The 18,380-nt window shown below is 42.2% G+C and overlaps 1 protein-coding gene across 1 annotated transcript in view; it reads right to left on the bottom strand.

Moving 5' to 3' along the window:
• Positions 1–877: 877 nt before the first annotated feature.
• PDXK (pyridoxal kinase) overlaps positions 878–18,380 on the bottom strand; it is a 46,856-nt gene continuing 29,353 nt past the window's right edge. The window contains exons 5-11 of the mRNA XM_053935979.1: positions 16,825–16,871; positions 15,870–15,955; positions 14,969–15,014; positions 12,450–12,561; positions 11,323–11,459; positions 10,606–10,672; positions 878–9,871 (exon numbers count right to left, since the gene is read on the bottom strand). Coding sequence (XP_053791954.1) covers positions 9,759–9,871; positions 10,606–10,672; positions 11,323–11,459; positions 12,450–12,561; positions 14,969–15,014; positions 15,870–15,955; positions 16,825–16,871 — 608 coding nt within the window. The 3' untranslated portion in view covers positions 878–9,758. The remainder of the gene's footprint in view (positions 9,872–10,605; positions 10,673–11,322; positions 11,460–12,449; positions 12,562–14,968; positions 15,015–15,869; positions 15,956–16,824; positions 16,872–18,380) is intronic.

Genomic DNA, 18,380 nt, shown 5'->3' with positions numbered 1-18,380 from the left:
ACAGATGAAGTGGAAGCATTGGGCAGCTCCCAGAGCTCTGATACCTGGTTTTGGTGAGACTTGGAATGTGTCCCACGTTGGGAGAGCTGGGATGGAGGGTACAGGCTCAGATGATGTGGTTCAGAGCCTTGCAGTGGGGATTGGCGGGGATGGAAAACCCAGGAAATTTGTAGTGGGTGTGCATTCCTGATAGCCCAGCATCAGTGAGTTATTCTATAGGCACTTAGGAGAAATTTCTGCACCAGCATCCCTGTGGAAGATTTCAACCTCCCAGACACCAGCTGGGAATATCATTCTGCTAAGATGAGCAGATCTCAGAAATTCCTGACTTTCGTAGGAGATAACTTCTTATCACAGACACTCAGTGAGACAAGTCACAAAGATGCTCTCCTAGATTTGCTCTTTGTGGCTAGCACAGGACTTGTGTGGGATGTAGTGGTTTGTGGCTGCCATGGCCACAGCAATCATGAAATGGCAGAGTACAAAATTTTCAGTGTAATGAGAAAAATATTCAGTGTAATGAGAAAAAAGGACAGCAGAATTGCTACCCTGGACTGCAGGGGAGCAAATTTTAGGCTATGCAGGGAGCTGTTTTAATGGAGTGCACTCAGAATCTGCTTCTGAGGGTTTAGGGAGCCCACAAGTGTAGGTCAGACTTTAGGAACCACCTTTTAGAACCACTGGAGCAGATGATTCTACTGTGATTTGAGTTAAGCATGTGGAGCAGAAAGCCAGCTTGGCTGAACAGGGAACTCCTCGTGCAGCTCAAGAGGAAAAAGAAATCATGCAAGGTCAGGCTTCAGAAGACACAAAAAGCCAAAGCTCCATTAGAATTGAAAGAGAAACATCACCAAGGGAAAAAAAACAGAGACCCGTGTTTAGGAAAGGAAATGTATTTTATTGAAAAAAAAACAATGACATTTCACTTATACACCATGAAAATACTGAGTTGTGTGCTATTTTCATAAGAAGAGGTCAAGACTTGCACAAGAAAACCACATTCTTTATTACAGCATTACTCCACGAGATGAGGCTCTGGTGGCATCTGCACTGGGCGTTTTCACTAAACAGTAGAGCAGGGCTAAATGTGCTTTGGGCAAAAACCCTAAATATTGGCCTCTTCCAGGTGCTACTGCCCGTTGAAGACATAGCACTCATTTAGTCAATACTGAATTATTTGTGAATTAGAGACAGATCTCATAGTTTCTCTACTCACATAGGTCCTGGGCAAACTCATAGCTATCCCTCCCCTCCATTTTTAACAATCTTGATTTCCACATTCAGCCAGGTAAAAGCATGTTAAAGCAGTGTATGGGCTGCCAATCTCCCAGAAAGAAAACAACACTGAAAGGGGATGCTTTGCACCAACAAACACTGACAGCAAATGGCAGGGTCATTGGGTGGTGCTGAATTCTCCAGGGTTTCCTCCCATCACTGCAGCTCCGGCAAGAAACCCAAGTTCCCTCCCTACCAAGGCATGTCCTCACACCTAGCACGTGTCAGGCACGGGAATACACGTGCTGTACCAAAGGCAGGACAGGAGTGCCTGCAGGAGGCATCCCAAGGCCATCTGTCACAGCTGTGTCCCAAGGACTGTGCTCCAAGCCAGCTGTGACAGGCTCTATCACACCTCTGAAAAACCCCTGTGAACTAGAGACCTCTGGTGTGGAAAGTCTAGTCAATCTGTCCATGAAAATGAATCCTAATGCCACATAAATTCCCAGAAAATTTATTTATTTATTTATAGATTTATTGATGTCATTTTTTCCTTGCTTTAAGGGGGTGGGAAGGAAAAGAGCCAGACCTGGACAACTCTGGCACCATGCAAGTGCTGTGAAAACACACTGGACATTTTCTCCACCTGGATCTCCCCATTATATTCCCTACTTAGAGCACTGATTTATTCAATGCTATTTCCTGCTCTGCTAGGCACAAGCATCACACAGATCATTAAGAACAGCCACATCAAATATTTCAGCACTATAATATTTTTGTGACACAGGGGATGGGATGGATAGAGAGCTCCAGACTCTGGTTAACTGAATCACCAGCTCTTCGCTCAAGAACTTCACTCACAAAGATTTCTTTTCTTTACCATTAACCATGCAGCTCTGCAATTAGGTCCTGCTCAGGCAGCACCTCACTGCCAGGGAGAGGCAATTCCCCTCTCCCTCTTTTGAGCAGCTGCATTGTCCCAGACCTTCTCCAGCAGCAGCACGGGCACTTATCTGTTCCCAGCACAAGGAGGTTAAGGGAACTAAAGAAGATTAAAACTTCAGGAGTTTTGACTGGATGAATTCCCCATTGATTTTATCTCCTTCATGTCCCTTGTTATGGGGACAGGCAAATCAGGGACAGCAGAGATGATGGGAGAGGAAGGTTAGGGCACAGCTTCACAGTGTTGCTGAGATGGACAAGGTGGGTCTACCAAAGCAGCTGATAATTCTCTACCTTTCTTTTCAAAAGCACAAAAGCCAAGCCTGAATCATATGAAAAATGCACTTCCAGAGCCTCTTGGCTCTCCATGGCCTGCAGAAGAAATCTAAGGGAATTATGCCATGGCCAGGAGAGCAGGGGGCTGTAAACCAGGAGCTTTTGGGAGCACAAAGAGCTGTGCTGAACCACAGCCCTGGGACAGCACTGCCCAACAAACCCAACACCAACCTCAGCTCCCACTTGCTCAGAGTAACTCCTCCACATTTCCCCCTGGCAGGATGCAGGCAGAACAGTCACTCTGCCACCACCACGGGGACGCTGCACCCACAGATTCCCAGGGGGAGAAAAGCCAGGCACAACAAACCCCCAGCACTGCTGTTCCCTGCCACAGCTCCCTCCTCAGCAATGCATCATTCATTTCAGTGACATTTCTACTGCTAACTTAGCAAAGCAGAAGTGCTTCTTTTTTAACACATCCAGAAATCGGGAACTCTCGGGAGAAAAACTCAGGATAAATTCTCCTCTACTTTTTGCAGTGGTGATTTATTCACAAGAGTGAGGATGCTGCCATGTTAAATTAAAAGGGACATAACAAGTGATGCTCAGTTTTGCCAAATCACCAACTGCTCCGGTAGGTAATGACATTTATCATAGGACAATGCTCCAAAAACTCCTTTATGCTGCAGACCCTTGTGCTTTTTACAGAGATCCTGAAGTTCAACCAAAAAAGTTAATCTGGATGGTATCTGGAGAGTTGTCCTTTAGTCCTGTCTCCCAGCCATAAGAAACAACAACTCACTATGCTTAGCAAGATGAAAAATCCTGGTCTGGTTTTGAACCCTGTGAACAGCTTTGCCTTTTGACTGAATGGGATTTTATCAACAACTCAGCTCTCCTGAAAGGTATTTATGAATTTGAATTCAGAACAAACAACTAAAATTCTTCACGCTATTACAGCTGACAAACTACAAGGAAAAAAACTTTACTTTCCCCATGTGTCTATTCATCTGTCTGTGCACAGGTTTAGCACAAGCTATGAATTGTCTTGGTCAGGTCCATACAATGGGAACAAGCCATTTTTGTTCCATCTCTTGGCTTGTCCCTGTCTTATTTAATTAAATAAACAAACCCATCACCAATTTTTAACCCAACCTAGATGTGTTTGAAACTTCTTTCCAATGCAAAATTTCAGGTTTATGCCACAAAGCCCACCTGATTTTAAAGTGGATAAGGTAGCAATATTTAGGGTTTTCTTCTTAAACAATGGTTATCTACCATCCTATTGCCTCTCTCTACAATCAAGCGTACAAGCCTTACTGCAGGAAAGATACAACTTGTAATGGCCAACCAGAAAAATACACAAACACTAGAAAGCCTACAGTTTAATCAGAAATTAAATCATTTGCTATTACACAGAACTTCGTTGTTTTTCTGGCACAGAAGTATTTGAATTACTACACACACCTCAAGGACAATCATTTAAGATGTGTAAACAGATAACAGTTCCACCTAGTCAGTACAAAGCACCACACAAACTTTAAGTACATAGAAAGTTTGCTCATAAATATTTCTTTGTTTAACAATTCAGCACTAAAAAAATATTACTTAAAAAGGCATCTTTTATTAAGTTATTCAGTTTGTCCAGGGCTGGTGGGGTTGTACTATCCCTACTATATTACAGCCACCTGACTCTCTTTCCAAACCATTTTACTTCTCTGGAAGAAAAGGCTATGTGTGGCTGGGACCCAAAGCTTCAGCACAATCTATAAAAATATAATTCTTTAAGACCTTCTGCTCACATCCTGAAGGCCTACTCAGCCAGCCCCCCAAATTCTGTTTCCCACCCCTACCACATTGCAAATAAAGCTTCAACATACACACACACACACACAGAGTACATAAATTACACTCTTCTACACACAGAATTTTTTTTTTTTTCTAAACAGCAATGCAACCACGAGGGCAATAGGTAAGTGTGATTTCAGTGGTAACATATGGCACAGCCTTCTCATATTGCTGGTTTTCTCTCTCTGAATAATGTGCTGCCTTATTCTCTGCTCTGCACGTTGGGGGAGTTATTACCATTATTTGCACTGTGGAGGCACTGAGTCAGGAATGTGTGCGCATTTAGGAGCATCCCACCTGCCTCGAGGTCCTCTGCTGCCAGAGCAGCAAAAGCACCAAACTGGTGGCACTGGGGCTGTCACCTGGCACTGGTTTCCTGGTGAAGCAGATGGGAGTTTTCCTTGGCTGTTGACTGCCACACCACCACATTCCTCCCTTCTGGGAAATGGTGAGAACTAGCTGGGTCTCTCCTGAAGCAGTGCCCTGACAGCAGCAGCCCTTTGCTCAGGGCACACTCCTCCAGTGGCTGACTGAACCTAGGGGATTTACCTGAAATCTGCTCCTGCATGCATGTGCAAACTCACTGGTTTACTCATTTATTAACAATAATGCACTTTCAAGAGTTTTCATTTATTTGAAAGAGCTATTTTTGGGCTGTGATTGAACATCTCAAAGCTTAGTTTCCATTGCTGACAAATGTCTCTACTGGAGGTGTTTTAGAAAGCTACAGAACTGCTCAGCAGGCTCTCACTTACCAGGAACATGAAGAACATGTGCTTTCAGGAAAGACAGCTCTCTGGATAGCTAATCCTGGGATTCTCAACAGGAGGGGAATGACTACAGTCAATAAGCCATAAGGCAGCAAGGGGATGTAAAAGGGATGTGTTCCCCTTTATGAAGAAATATTTTAATACCAGAGTGACCAAAATTTGTAACATGTCTCAGCTTTTAAAAGCATTCTGGACAAGAACCTTTACTCGGGAGAGGTGGTTTTTTCTTCAGTAGAAATACAAACCAAACCTCTCCAGGACACAAGTGGAATGACACAGCACTTCCTGCTCTCCTTAACCTGGATCCCTGCTCCTCTCCTCCTGCAAACCACCACGCTGGCAGGGACACTGCTGAGTGCTGGCAGAAGCTCTTGTTCCCACATGAGGAACATTTGTTTCCCACTCTACAGCCCTGTGTGCTCCACCCTATACAGTGAAGGTAAAAATTCAGTGAGTGGAGTGCAGTTAAACGCTGCACAAGGAAGAGATCTCAAAGTGAGTTATGGTTCTTACTCCAAGCCCCTCTTCTCACCTTGTTTGCAGGAAAAAAAGAGCACAACACAATGAGGTCCTACACATACAAGTAAGAGAAATGCAAAGGAGGGGTACAGAATGCCAGAGATTTTCTTCCCATGAAACCTCTTAAAAAAAAAAAAATAAGACAACAAGAATGTTACTCACTTCCACATCCACATCTTACAGTAAGATGATTACAGGTCACAAATGTGCTCTCTTCCATTAACTACCCTTTCTCTATCCTAGGACATAACTAAGGAAACATTTAATTACATCCACTTTATTCAGCAAGACTATCAAACCATTCTTGTGCTGTTTAATTCTGAAATGATTAACATATTAAAAAATAGGATCTAACAATTTGTATGTGCACAGTATAATAAAGGTAGATGCTTTTATTACAATCTTCCTTGCCACATATTTTAAAATAAAATTAATCAATACAATCACCATAACAGTCTCAGACAACAAATTAACACCATCCAATCAAGACACAGTTAAGATACTCAAAAGGCAGTATGAGTAGCTGGAAACCTTGGTCCTCCAACTCTTTTGTATAACACATGGATTATAGATTTCTCCCCACTTGAGATAAAAATCAGCACACAAACATTAACAATTCATACTGCAGGTTTCTGAAATGTTTCTACTGAGTGTGAATAGCACTGATTTTAGCACAATGTCTTTATGCACGTCTGAATTCTCAGCATGTAGAGACTAATCCAGGCCCAGAGTAGATGGTTTGTAAACAACTTTTGGTCTCTCCTGCACAGGTGGCTCCAAAAACGAGTGGGTGGACTTGAGCAGTGGCCACAGGCACTGCAAATCACTCCAGGAAAAGGGGATCCGACCCAAATTAATTCCAGAATGGAGAAAGAATGTGAGGGAAGTCGATTGGACACAAAGCATTCACCTGTCATGCTCCCAGGATGGCCAGGGAAGATTATCCATTATTACAGACTCCACACTCTGGGCTAAAGTGCTTGTTCTCCTGTCATCAATTAGGACCTAAGCTAGTTTAGATTAAGCTTTTATCTTTAATCAAAGGTTTGCAAGTGAATCAGACAATGCTGGTCAGTCTCCTCCAAGCCCCTAAATAAATAGTGGGCACTGTCTGACACTGAGACGCTTTCCAGCTGCATGAGACAGCAGGAACTCAGGAAAAGATACAGGTATAATATGCAGGAGGAGAGGAGGGAATGAAATATTAGACAGGACTGTGATGAGTCTTTGAATTTTGTTCTGCATATGAGCTTTGTGTAACTCTCAATAAATAAAAATGTGTACCTTGACATTCAGAAATACCCGTTAGCCTGCTGTGGCTACAAAATGTCAGCTACAGAATATATTTACAGCTAATTTCTGATGTTTGTTCCTGGCAAGAGATGGTAATTCTTCACTGAAGATATAAACCTGACCTAATTTGGATCAGGTCAGTGGGAGTTTAAAACAGGTATCACATGAGCAACCCTCAGGGACTCAAACAGATGAAGCCAGCAGCCCATTGCTACAGGATCCAGCTACTGTGAAATAGGAACTTTTGCAAATTGAGCACATTAGTATGAATATTCCTTTTTTTTTTTTTTTTTAACATGGGTGTCACAGATTCTAAGGAAGGTGTGAATTACTGAATGGATCCACTCTCTGAAGAAGTGGGATAAGATTACACCTGACAGGTATAAACTGCTCCAACAAACATATCACTTTGTCTTTTATGTCAAGATCATGGCTCATCATGGTTTATAATTAAAATCTTGTTTGCAGTGTTTGTCTTCCCAAATTCCAAGCTTCTTTATTTCAGAGAAAACAGCCCTTGCCTTTCTCTCAATCCTCTTGTGAAGTCTGTTTATTCTAATGGCAAAATAAAATTGTGCTGTCTCACACTTAACTAAAAGGGCATTGACCATTGTCTGTACAGGGAGGGAAGTTCAGGATGTTAATCTCTTCCTCCTAAGAGGACAGCAGGTTTTATACACTTCCACATGAAATAGTCTATTTTTAAAAGATGAATCAAGTCATAGTTATGTTTGGAATATGGCATGCAGCACTTGGTTAATCAATGTTAGAAACAGTTAAAATCCTTTCCATGTTCAACTGCTGAAACATATCACCAGCTACAGTATTTAAATATCTTTGCTGAAAGCAAGTATCTCAAAAGAGGTAATTGTCTTCCTGGCACAGCTGCCCAAGCAAACAGCAGCTTACCTAAAAAGGGGGAGGAAATATTATTATGAGTATTTTCCAGCCCATCTGGAAGTTTGTGTTGCAGGGAGAACAAAATTTTAAAAATGCAGCTCTGCAAAGAAAGGTTGTTCAATGTGCTCAGCAAATCATGGAATGGCTGAGGTTGGAAGGGAGCTCTGGAGATCCTCTGCTCCACCCCCTGAGCAAGCAGGGCCAAGGACAGCAGGGTGCTCCAGTCAGCATCTGAGTACCACCAAGAGCAGAGACTCCACAACCTCTCTGGGCAGCCTGTGCCACTGTTTGATCACCTTCACAGAGAAGTATATTTTCCTAATGTTTAAATGGATTTTCCTGTATTTCAATTTGTGCTCCTGTCTATTGATCACTTCCTTGGGCACCACTGGGAAGAGCCTGGTTCCCTCTTCACTGATTCCCATCAGACTTGTACACATTGTCAAGGCAGGTCACACTTTTTTACAGGTTGGGTAGCAGCCATGAGCTCATATCTCTGTTACTGACTGATGATTTTAGCAACTGTGCACAACACCAAAGTTATTATTGCTAGAAAGTTATTTCATGACAGTGGTTACTAAAAACTGGCAGTAGAGTCCCATTTTGTAGATAAATTCCTGCTTATTTTTTTCCTTAAATTCTCAAGTAACGTGATTTTTTTTTCACTTTTGATGCCAAATGCAGGAGAGGAAATCAATCAGAAATGCAATTTCCATCCCCTTATGCAGTCTGAGACAAGTAAAGCTCATCAACTTGATCTGGATTTAACATCACATTAGACTTTATCTTGGGACAAGCAAGAACATGGATCCCATACAGAAATCCTATGGAAGTGTGAGTGTCCAATACCTGTCAGCAGACCTGCCCTGCTGCTTTAGTATGTGGCTATGATCCCTAGGACACTGAAATTATTAAAAATCCCATTCTGAAGCCTTATCAAGCAGAATTGTGCATTAATAATAATAATAATGATAATGTATTTCTGTAATCTCCAGTTGTTGTTGCTTGGAGAGACATTATGAAGTTAATTTTTCTGTCTCACTGCATTTGGTAAATACGTGTTAACTGACCAGATCTTACTAAATCAAAACCACTACTTTTGCCACATTGCTTCATTGCTAAGGCTGCCAGCAGTGCTCACTAATGTTAAGTGAAGTGCCCATGTAGCTCCTAAGTACATCCACCCACAATGAACAAACCAAGGCAGCCAACTTCCAGGTAAGAGCTGCTTTCTCTTTTGCCCTTAGTTAAAAGAGAATCAAACCTGGCCTCAGAGGCCACCCTTCTAACCAGTGGTACTGAATAAAGGCATGATCATGTTAATGAAGATGTTTGTGGAGCAGCTTTTGGAGGAAAATCATGTGGGCACCCACGGCCATGAGAAATAAGCAGCCAGAACCTGTGACAACTGAAACTGTGCAGCTGTTCATGGACAAGAAACAGGAGCAGAGATCAGCAACATGAATGACACTTCAAGGTCACTTCAGAGTACTGAACATGCCAAACATCTTCAAAGTACTCCTACACACAAGCAGAACTGTGTGTGTAGCTTTAACCCTGCTTCGTTTCGTAGCAGCTGAGATACCGAATACCAGGGCAGGTAACCAGGTACCTCCAGGAAAAGGGAGCATGGAGCCAGCTCCATTGGCACTAGATGCCATCTTGAAATACAGTCAGTCAAGCATTCCATTAGCAAATTCACATCTACAGTCTTTGGCAAGGCAGGAACATTGCTCTCTTGCCCTGGGTAATCACACAGACTAAGTGAATCTGACAGACATTGGGATACCTGGGAATATGCTTCAATGCACACTAACTGTTCTGCTTTTAAAACTGAGCAAGGCCAGCACATATGTTTGAGAGTGGATATCTGCCTATGCTGGGCACTATTTTATGAAAGTCAGGTTTCTGTCACAGATCTAAGGCAAATATTACAATTTACAGGAAAGAAATGAGGACATCGATACATTGTGCGTTATTGGAGACGTGGAGCCTTTATAACACGGTGGCTTTCACTATGATCTCTGGGTTTTCTATGTCCTTTTTGCTTTGGACCATTCTCAGTTCCAGCTGGGCTGAGTTTGGTTTGTTTCCTTCTCCAGCTTGCACTAAAAAGATGACATCAGAATGTCATTAAAAACAGCAGTATAAAAAGAAACAGGTTACATTGTTCTGTTACACCACAATTTTCTCTACCTTCCTCCCTTCCCCGTTCTCCCTTACTGCTCCCTGCTAAAGGCTTCCAAGGTGGAAAATCCAGGTCAGCACTGGATTTCTTATCACCACTGTTCCACACCTCTCTCCAGGAAAGAAACACAGCTCTGCTGTTCATTAGGAAATCACACAGACGTGCTCAGAGAACCCACAGATTTCCTTAAGACCTGAAACATGGCAACTCCAAGGGAAGAGAAGCTGAAAAAAAAAATCACTCCTCACATGAGCCAACACAGCAAAGAAACTATGATTAGCTGATAAACCCCTCTCAGTGCTAAACACACCCTCAGAGGAACAGTGGGTGAGCTACAATGAGGCAGGAGCTCTTTGGCACACCAAACTCAGCATCTCCTCAAGTTCTGCCGGCTTTGCAGAGCTGAGTCAGGCACAGTCAGCACGACTGTCACCCAGCACAAGCTAAACAGTGACATCTGCAGTCGGCCCTGGTCAAAAATGGCCTTGGAGGATGCAGCAGGAACATGCAGACAAAACTACCAAGCTCTCATTCTGTAAATTCTCTGCCTGAGGGGATGCCTTTAGTCAGGAAACCCAGAAAGCTCCTTGAATATTTCTTCTGATGCCAATGCAGGCAGAACACAGGAACGAGGTCTGGATGAATTTAATTTACCTTTTGCACTCTTAATGGTCCTTTGCAGAACGTGCTGCATGGCTGACACAGTCTTTTCACATGCCACCTGCAACAACGTATTTAGGGTTCAGTAAAACTTCAGCTACCTACTTTAATATTACTTAATTTTACTTAATATTATTTCAAAAACGCTGCTATTAAGAGGAAAACATGACTGACAAAACAAACATAACAACTGTGCAATGCAAAGTTTGGGAAAACAAAACCTTTGACTTAATTCTCCCTAAACAGGAGATAATTGATAATTTGATAAATTGGTAAATTGATAATTGATAATTGTAACAAGGATTCTATGTCCTTAAGGGAAAGAAACAGAAAATTTGATTTGGGAAATTATTTTCAGTGTTTATTATGAAGTGAGGATAAAAAATGTAATTATAAACATGCATGCAGTGTGTCTCTTTAGAAAGAACAACATCTTATCTGGCAAAATTACAAAATCAATCTAACTGAAATATGACTGTTTATAATGTCCCTTTTGGCAAAAGGGAAATTCTGTGGCTTTTTCTCTGAGGTGAGGGAAAAAAAATCCAAAACAGGAGACAATATTTAAATAATGTCACAGGTTAGAAATTAGAAAAAAAAAAACCAAACAAAAAAAAACAAAACAAAAAAAAAAAACAAAACAAAAAAAAAAAAAAAAAAAAAAAAAAACCAAAACCCTCAAGAAAAACAAGGTCCAAACTTCTCCCCCACCTTCAAATTGTTTGGGTGCTTGTGTGTCCATGCCAGAAGCATAGCAGCAAACAAGTCTCCTGTTCCAACAAAGACAGCATCCACTTTGGGAGACTCCACTCGAATTCTTTGTGTTATCCTGGTACCATCTGCTTTAGCTACAACACAGATCCACAGTTAAGTGACAGACCCAGCAACTAATACAATAGCAATCATAGAATAGAATTTGAAAAGAAATATTTTTAAAAGTCATCATCAGATTTGAATTCCTTTGTTGTTTGGAACATAAAGGATTATTGTAAACTTTGTACCAGCTCTTTTAAAAGGCACAGCCTTCTGAACCTTGGCCAGCTTGGGACAGCATTTACAACTTCTATACTGTACACACTTCATTTAAGAGGGAGGAGGGAGCTACCACCTTCATTTTGCATCGCTCATAACTGTGCCCTTCTCAGGTGGAAACTTTGTGTGACAGTCTGAGCACACAGTGAATCCTGGTGACAGCACAGAAGGGGACATGCAGAAGCAGCAGAAGGGTATTTTATAACCTATCAAGGGAGGAGCAATCTGCTAAGAGGAAGGACAGAGTGACTTTTCAGAAAAGCATTCAAACATGCCAAGTTCCTGTTTTACATCCTTACCACCAGGGTCAGTACCAGGGGCTGTAAGAGTCCCAGTAAAGCTTGCCTAGGACTTCCTCTTCCTCCTCTGCCCAGGAGCTGCATGGAAGCTCAGGCCTGGGCACCTGAGATATGGTCCAGATATTCCTGTGTACAGCCCTTCTGTCCTGATGTACTTACTGAATTTTCCAGATTAATCTCAGACCTGTCTTGCCTCCCTGACTCTGGATAGTCACTGGAACCTGTCTGCCAACACCCCCTGTCCTGCTGACCTTACTCAAGTGCTGTGCCCAGTGGGTGGGGACAGAGTCCTGCCTGGGCTGTGATCACACTCAGCTCTTGTCCTCCCTCATGAGCAGCCCCAGTGCCACCACTCCTGACATTGCTGCAGGACAAGGGGCTCACTTAGGAACCTGTGCTCCTTCCATGCACTGCACAGGGGCCTGATGGAACCACTTCTTCAAGGAGTAACTGCAAGCACAGACAGGCTAAAAGAGAGCACAGGTAAGGAAGGAGCTCTTCACTTACTTTTTCTGTGGCTTCCCAGAGCTATCAGGTAGTCGTTTCCTAGAGGTGCCTGTAGATCTGAGCTTGTGATCACCACAGTCTCTGGTCCCATGGCATGGAGCATATCCATTACCTTTCAGTGTGCAAAAAGGCAGGAATCAGTGACTGCAATATGTGTTGATTAAACTTTCATTCATAATACTGAGGATTTTTAACAAACACCTTATTTTGGCATCTTTTGTAAAGAGGAAAAAAAAACAGTCTCTATTCAAATAATCTACTTGAATTAGGAGCATTACTTTGAACCAGGGGAATCAAAACATCCACATTTAAATGTACACACTTGTTAAAATATACAAGCATTTCTGTTTGTGTTATCTTTGGATGCTCCTCTGGAAAGAATACTCTGTTTCAGCTGTGATCAGTATTTTTGCCTGCATCATGTTTTCAGAACACACTGTCAAAAGAAGAAGAGAATAAATATACAGACACACGCACCTCACCTGGCATCTTGAAGCATTTTCTAGAAACCCAGCAACTCCAGGTCATGAAATCTTATTTAGCTAATACTTTTGGAGCTACCAAAAATTAAAAAACCTAAATCAGAGACAGAAGTGTGTCTATCAAAATCTTCTCTTCTCATTCTGTTTCAACCCTCAAACTACAGCTGTAAATTATATACCTTTGCAGATGTATTTCCACTCTGTGTGTTCCTCACTTAAACTCATTAATACTCTACTTCTGACATCACAATTGGTTGTTACAGACAGAAGTGATTTTGATTTCACAGAAAAAAGAATGACTTCAATAATGAGTTTAGTATAAAACATGGATAAAATATTAATTCTCCCAGAAGAGTTTAACTAAAAACCCTCTCAGGCTAGCTATGACTCATGAGCAGCTGAATGATAAGGATTTATTTCTGCTACTTTTTAATACTTTATTGCTTTTCTTTCTTGCTAAGCCTCCAAGTTTCTTCAGCTGTCAGACTTCTTTGCACAGACATCAGCTGGGTTTTGGAGAAGCAGTAAATCCACCAGCACACACTGACACAATCAGTCTGTGCAGGAATATGAAACTAAATTTCATTTCTCAGTCACAATTCACCAGGACCCTCATCTCCACTGTCTCTAGTAGTAGGACTTAGTCCTTTGTACATTAATATTACATCATACTTAATTTTATGTAAGAAGACACTACAGTCATCACAGGTCTTGTTAAGGAAAGGAAAGCAAGCATGAAATCATGGAAATCAGTGCCAGAATTCCTACCACCTTTAAAGGGGACAAATTCCAGAATGGATTATTACTCAGACCCATATATGACATGCAGCTGGAAAGAGAGACAGATTAAAATACAATATACTGCAAACAACTTCTTTAAAAATGTTTCAATTTCTAAGTATAATTCCACCTCTTTGGGAGAGATGTTTTTAAAACCCATCAAAATCAGAGCTATGGCATGAGTCAGTCAGAAGACTAATTGGCAAAACTGTTTAGCACATGCAACTCATGTTTGCAGGTGAAATATGCAAATTTAAAGCTAATGGCTGCTCAGCTAATTATGTTCTTCTCAAGATGGTTCCAGTAGTGGGGATGGGAACAGAAGAACTGAGTTGCAGTCACTGGCAAGAAGCACAGCTCATCACCCTCACCCAGCACAGTGGGGTAATGTAAAACTGGGGGCAGTAGAAATTCAAAGAGATGAGATCTCTGTAGCTGTTTCCTGCTGTGAAGGGATGGTGACCAAATCATGTTGTTTAACGTTGTTACAGCAAAAAAACAACAAACATTTGGGCTGACAGTCCCCCAGGTACTCTCCAGGGTGCCATTGCAGCTGCTGCTTGTTTAAAGATTTTGTGTTCTTTTGAAGTTCAAAACCAAACTGGAGGGAATTACATCAGTCCATTATGAAAGCACTCGAGTAGCCAACAAAACAAAGAGCTCAGCCCTTCTCAAGACATCAATAAAACTGTATTTCTATTTTGTCCTTCACCATCAAGCCCTACAGGTTTTTATTTTCTTCACTTTGTGTGAAAGGGCAGATCATTACATCTCCATGCAATATATTTGCAGGCCATCTATCAGCTCTATATGGCAATGACAGCAGCTGTCAATGCTGTGGATTTATTTGGGAGAATGAGGAACAGCTGTCCTCACACTCAGCATTGCTGAATGTGGACGGCAGAGCCCCAAAGGGGTTCCTAATGCCTGGGGTGTCCTGGGGTTTTCACCCCAACCAAATAATATCCACAGAGCTGGAAGTGTCTGGGTGTGCTGCTGCCACTCCACTGCAGAAAGCAAGTTCAGAGAGATGTACTCACTACCACTGCAATCCCTTTATCTGGAGCTCTTTTGGGAAGTTTCTTTGGAATTCTGACATTAAAACAGGAAATCTTTTGTGCCTGAAGTGTACAAGCTTTAACGATAAACACATGGAAAGGACAGAGGCCAAAGTGACTCCAAGGTTGAAGGCAAACTGCAAACTGCAGGCAGGAATGCAGAGAGAGATGTCACACATCCCACCCTTTGCCCACTTACCTCCAGTGCATCTTTTTCTGTGTAAATCTTCCTGCCTGTGAGTAACCTGGAAATGAAACAGAAACCTTAAAAGAGCAAGAGTTCTCCAGGCAGTGACTGTTTGTTTGCCCTTTCAAAGGAGGAAAGCTGGGACTGCACCAAACAGGCCAAACCCATCTGCAGCTCCACGGTCTGCTGGACCAGAGCTCAGTGTTTGAAGGCTACGTGCACAGACACACTGTGCTGCTGAAGTGCACTCACACCAGTCCCACCCTGCCTCCTCCAGAGATCCCTGCATCACAAAAATTCCCTCACAAGTGTTTCCTCACCCTCTCCCATGTAGCTGCTGCCTCCCTTTAGGGCAAACCTGTGCTGCACCACCACAGATTATCTCCTGACCGAAGAGTCACAACCATGCAGACAGGACAGGCAGGAGACATTTAAACTCTTAGCTCCTGTGAGATGTTGCCATGGTGGTATTTCTGAATCTAATTTTGAAAGGGGGGTGGGGGGGGGGTGGTTTTGAACCAAACTCTTTCAGTTCTGATATTCCGGCACATAATAAAAATGTTCATAGTAATGGGTAAGGATGGGGAAGGTACTTTTTAAACTTGTCCTAGAAACAGACCAGAGGGTGATAATAAGAAATCATCATGAAAATGAGACACTGAAGAAAACAAGAAGAATCTTTTCCTCACATAACTCCTGGGTTTTTTATTGGTTTCAACATGCAGCAATTGAGGTTATCTGAAAAACACCATTTGAAACTAACAGCTAAAACTCAAAACCCAACACATACATACATACATACATACATACACACACAAGGCACTATACTGAGACAAATAAAATTAAGGGGTATCAGTCTTCCCTGCTTTTTTTCCACAAGTTTATTTGGCTAGAAAATGAAATAAGCACTTACTCAGCTTCAAACTGGTTAGGAGTGATTATATCTGCAACAGGTACAACTTTGTCCCTGTAGACTGGCAGGAGATCCTTGGGCACATACTGGGGAGAAAAAACAGTGTCTGAGATGTGGGACTGCAGCTCTCCTTCCCTCAACCACCACTCCTGCTGCCACTGAGTGACCTGAGAGCTCCAAGCTCTGCAACTGCAGTGGCAGAGCATCCTCCAGCTGGGGACACTGTGACCAAAAGCCCTTCCTTCCCTGGAGGGGATGGGAAGCACCATTTTTAAGCAGATGGACCTAAACTGGCAGCATTAAAAGGAAATGATGCCTGGTGAGAAACCTTCAAGTTCTCTCTCAGCAAGGTGACACAGCAGCATGAGGAAATACAGTGTCCCAGCTCATTCATGTCCTTACCTCCAAACCAAACCATTTTGTTCAAAACTTTTGATTAAAAATGAATGTTTTTTTGTCAGTGTGCAGCCTGGTATTGGCACACAGGACCTTTCTGTCACTGATCAGAGCCCAGAGCCCAACAGCTGTCAGCTCCCACATGAAATAAGTCATCTTCATTTAGCTTCCAGGGCTGTGTCAATTCCCAGGGTGACTGACAATGGCAGCCAGGCTACCAGCCAGAACACAGCTCCTGGGAGATGATGAGAGAACTCCAGAGAGACAAGGATGGGGAGCAGGGGGATATTTTCCTGTGGACAGGGTCTGTATACCCTCTGTTGTCTCAGGAGAGAGCCAGAAGTAATCCCAGGGCTGGGCAGCTGTCATTCTTTCCACATACCAATCTCATTCAAAACTAAGAAATTTAAGTACAAACTTACTTGATGATGGGATCCAAAGCCACACTTAGGTAAAGCACCTTTTTTTTGTTGTTGTTGTTTAAAAAATAATGAATCTTTATACATCTTTATAAAACAAACATTCCCTGCACAGAGAATCCAAGCAGAAGAGTACTCACCATAGAGCCTTCTCCATTCCACTTGTCACCCATCACTGGATCACACACTGGAAAAAAAATTAGCTTTAGAAATAGGGTGCAGCTATAAAGACCCTGGTGGGAGGGAGAAATTTTAGGTGGTGGCTACAGAAGAGCACTGAGCACCTCAAAGCTTACACACTCTCATAGCTCTTGCAGCCCGCTGAAATTCGTATGTGGTGGCTGCCAATTTTGAAAGAGTAGGTCTTAAAAAGTTCTGTCTTAAAAAGTTGTGTCTTAAAAAGTTGTCTGGAATGGTAGTATGGAGGGGAGAAACATGGGAGAAGATAACAGTTCTGAAAAGAGTCCTATTTTTACTTTAGTGTATAAAAATACATGCCAAATGTACACAACAAAATGCTGCATGTATATTAAATAAAATATTATAATGAAACAATAAGAAAATTCATGCCAAAGTACTTGGTGTAATGATATTAACACGTTTGGCACAGGTTCTGGATCACCAGCAGTACTAACAACATACTCCAAGTGTCCTCAGTGAGGACAGAAACAGCCCAGCATTGCACTTCAAAAAGGAACATTGTTCATTGTATTAAGAGATCTTTAAGCGAGATCAAAAAGAAACACAAATCCAAAGATATCAAATCAACGTCAGTATTTCAGGAAGTTTCAGAAGGGCAATTTGTTTTACATTTTAAAAATATTTTCTTTACGTTAGAATCTATTTATTAAACATACAGGATCTTAGAAGCCTCGTTGTGATCTCACCACCTGACCACTTCCTTCCTGTTCTACACAGTGAGATGTCTCTTTCTGTTCATATTCCAAAAGAATCTTGAGCTTTCACACAAGGCTATGAAGAATTTGACAATCCAATCGTGTAAATAAAGGCTAAAAAGCAACAAAACCCAGACCAGATTTCTCTGCTATATTTTGCTAATTAAGACCTATGCTTTGTTAATTTTAAGTCAGGTATCACTGCTCAGTACAACGCCCTGCCAATCCTGCCAATCATTCTAGATGTTTCCTGGCCACAGTTTACTGAGCCTGAAGATGACAGCTCAAACCATCATCCCCAGCTTTTTATCCCACTAAATCCTCACTGACTTTGCACTATCACTCTGAAAGCTTTGCTAATTTCAAGTTATGTTCAAAATTCCTGAAACACTCAGGAAAGGAAGGAAGGGAAGGGAAGAAATCTTTTCTCCCAGTTGAAGCGTGATGTGAGGCATTAGTGACAACAGCTGCTGGAGCCTCCTGCTCCCTGGATAGTCCTAGGAATATTAAAAGCAGCAGAGCTAAAAAAGCCCTGGAGTTCAAGGTAAATCATGAAACTTACGAGGCAAAGTAGGACATTTCTGGGATGTTACATGGAACCAAGGCAGGGTGACGTGGGAGAGCCTGTCCTGCTCTGGCTGACTTGGAAATCAAGGAGAGGCTTCATCTGCCAGCACACACAGCCTCTGAACTATCAGCAGCAGCAGCTGGCTGGGATTTTTATTTTTTCCTGCATACAGACAACCAGTCCTCAAGGCACACTCTCCTTTGGATGGCATAATGCAAGAACCACACTGAAA

This window comes from Vidua chalybeata, chromosome 2, assembly GCF_026979565.1.
Source record: "Vidua chalybeata isolate OUT-0048 chromosome 2, bVidCha1 merged haplotype, whole genome shotgun sequence".
NCBI classification, from domain to species: Eukaryota; Metazoa; Chordata; class Aves; order Passeriformes; family Viduidae; genus Vidua; species Vidua chalybeata.
This window is presented reverse-complemented; position numbering and strand designations above follow the sequence as displayed.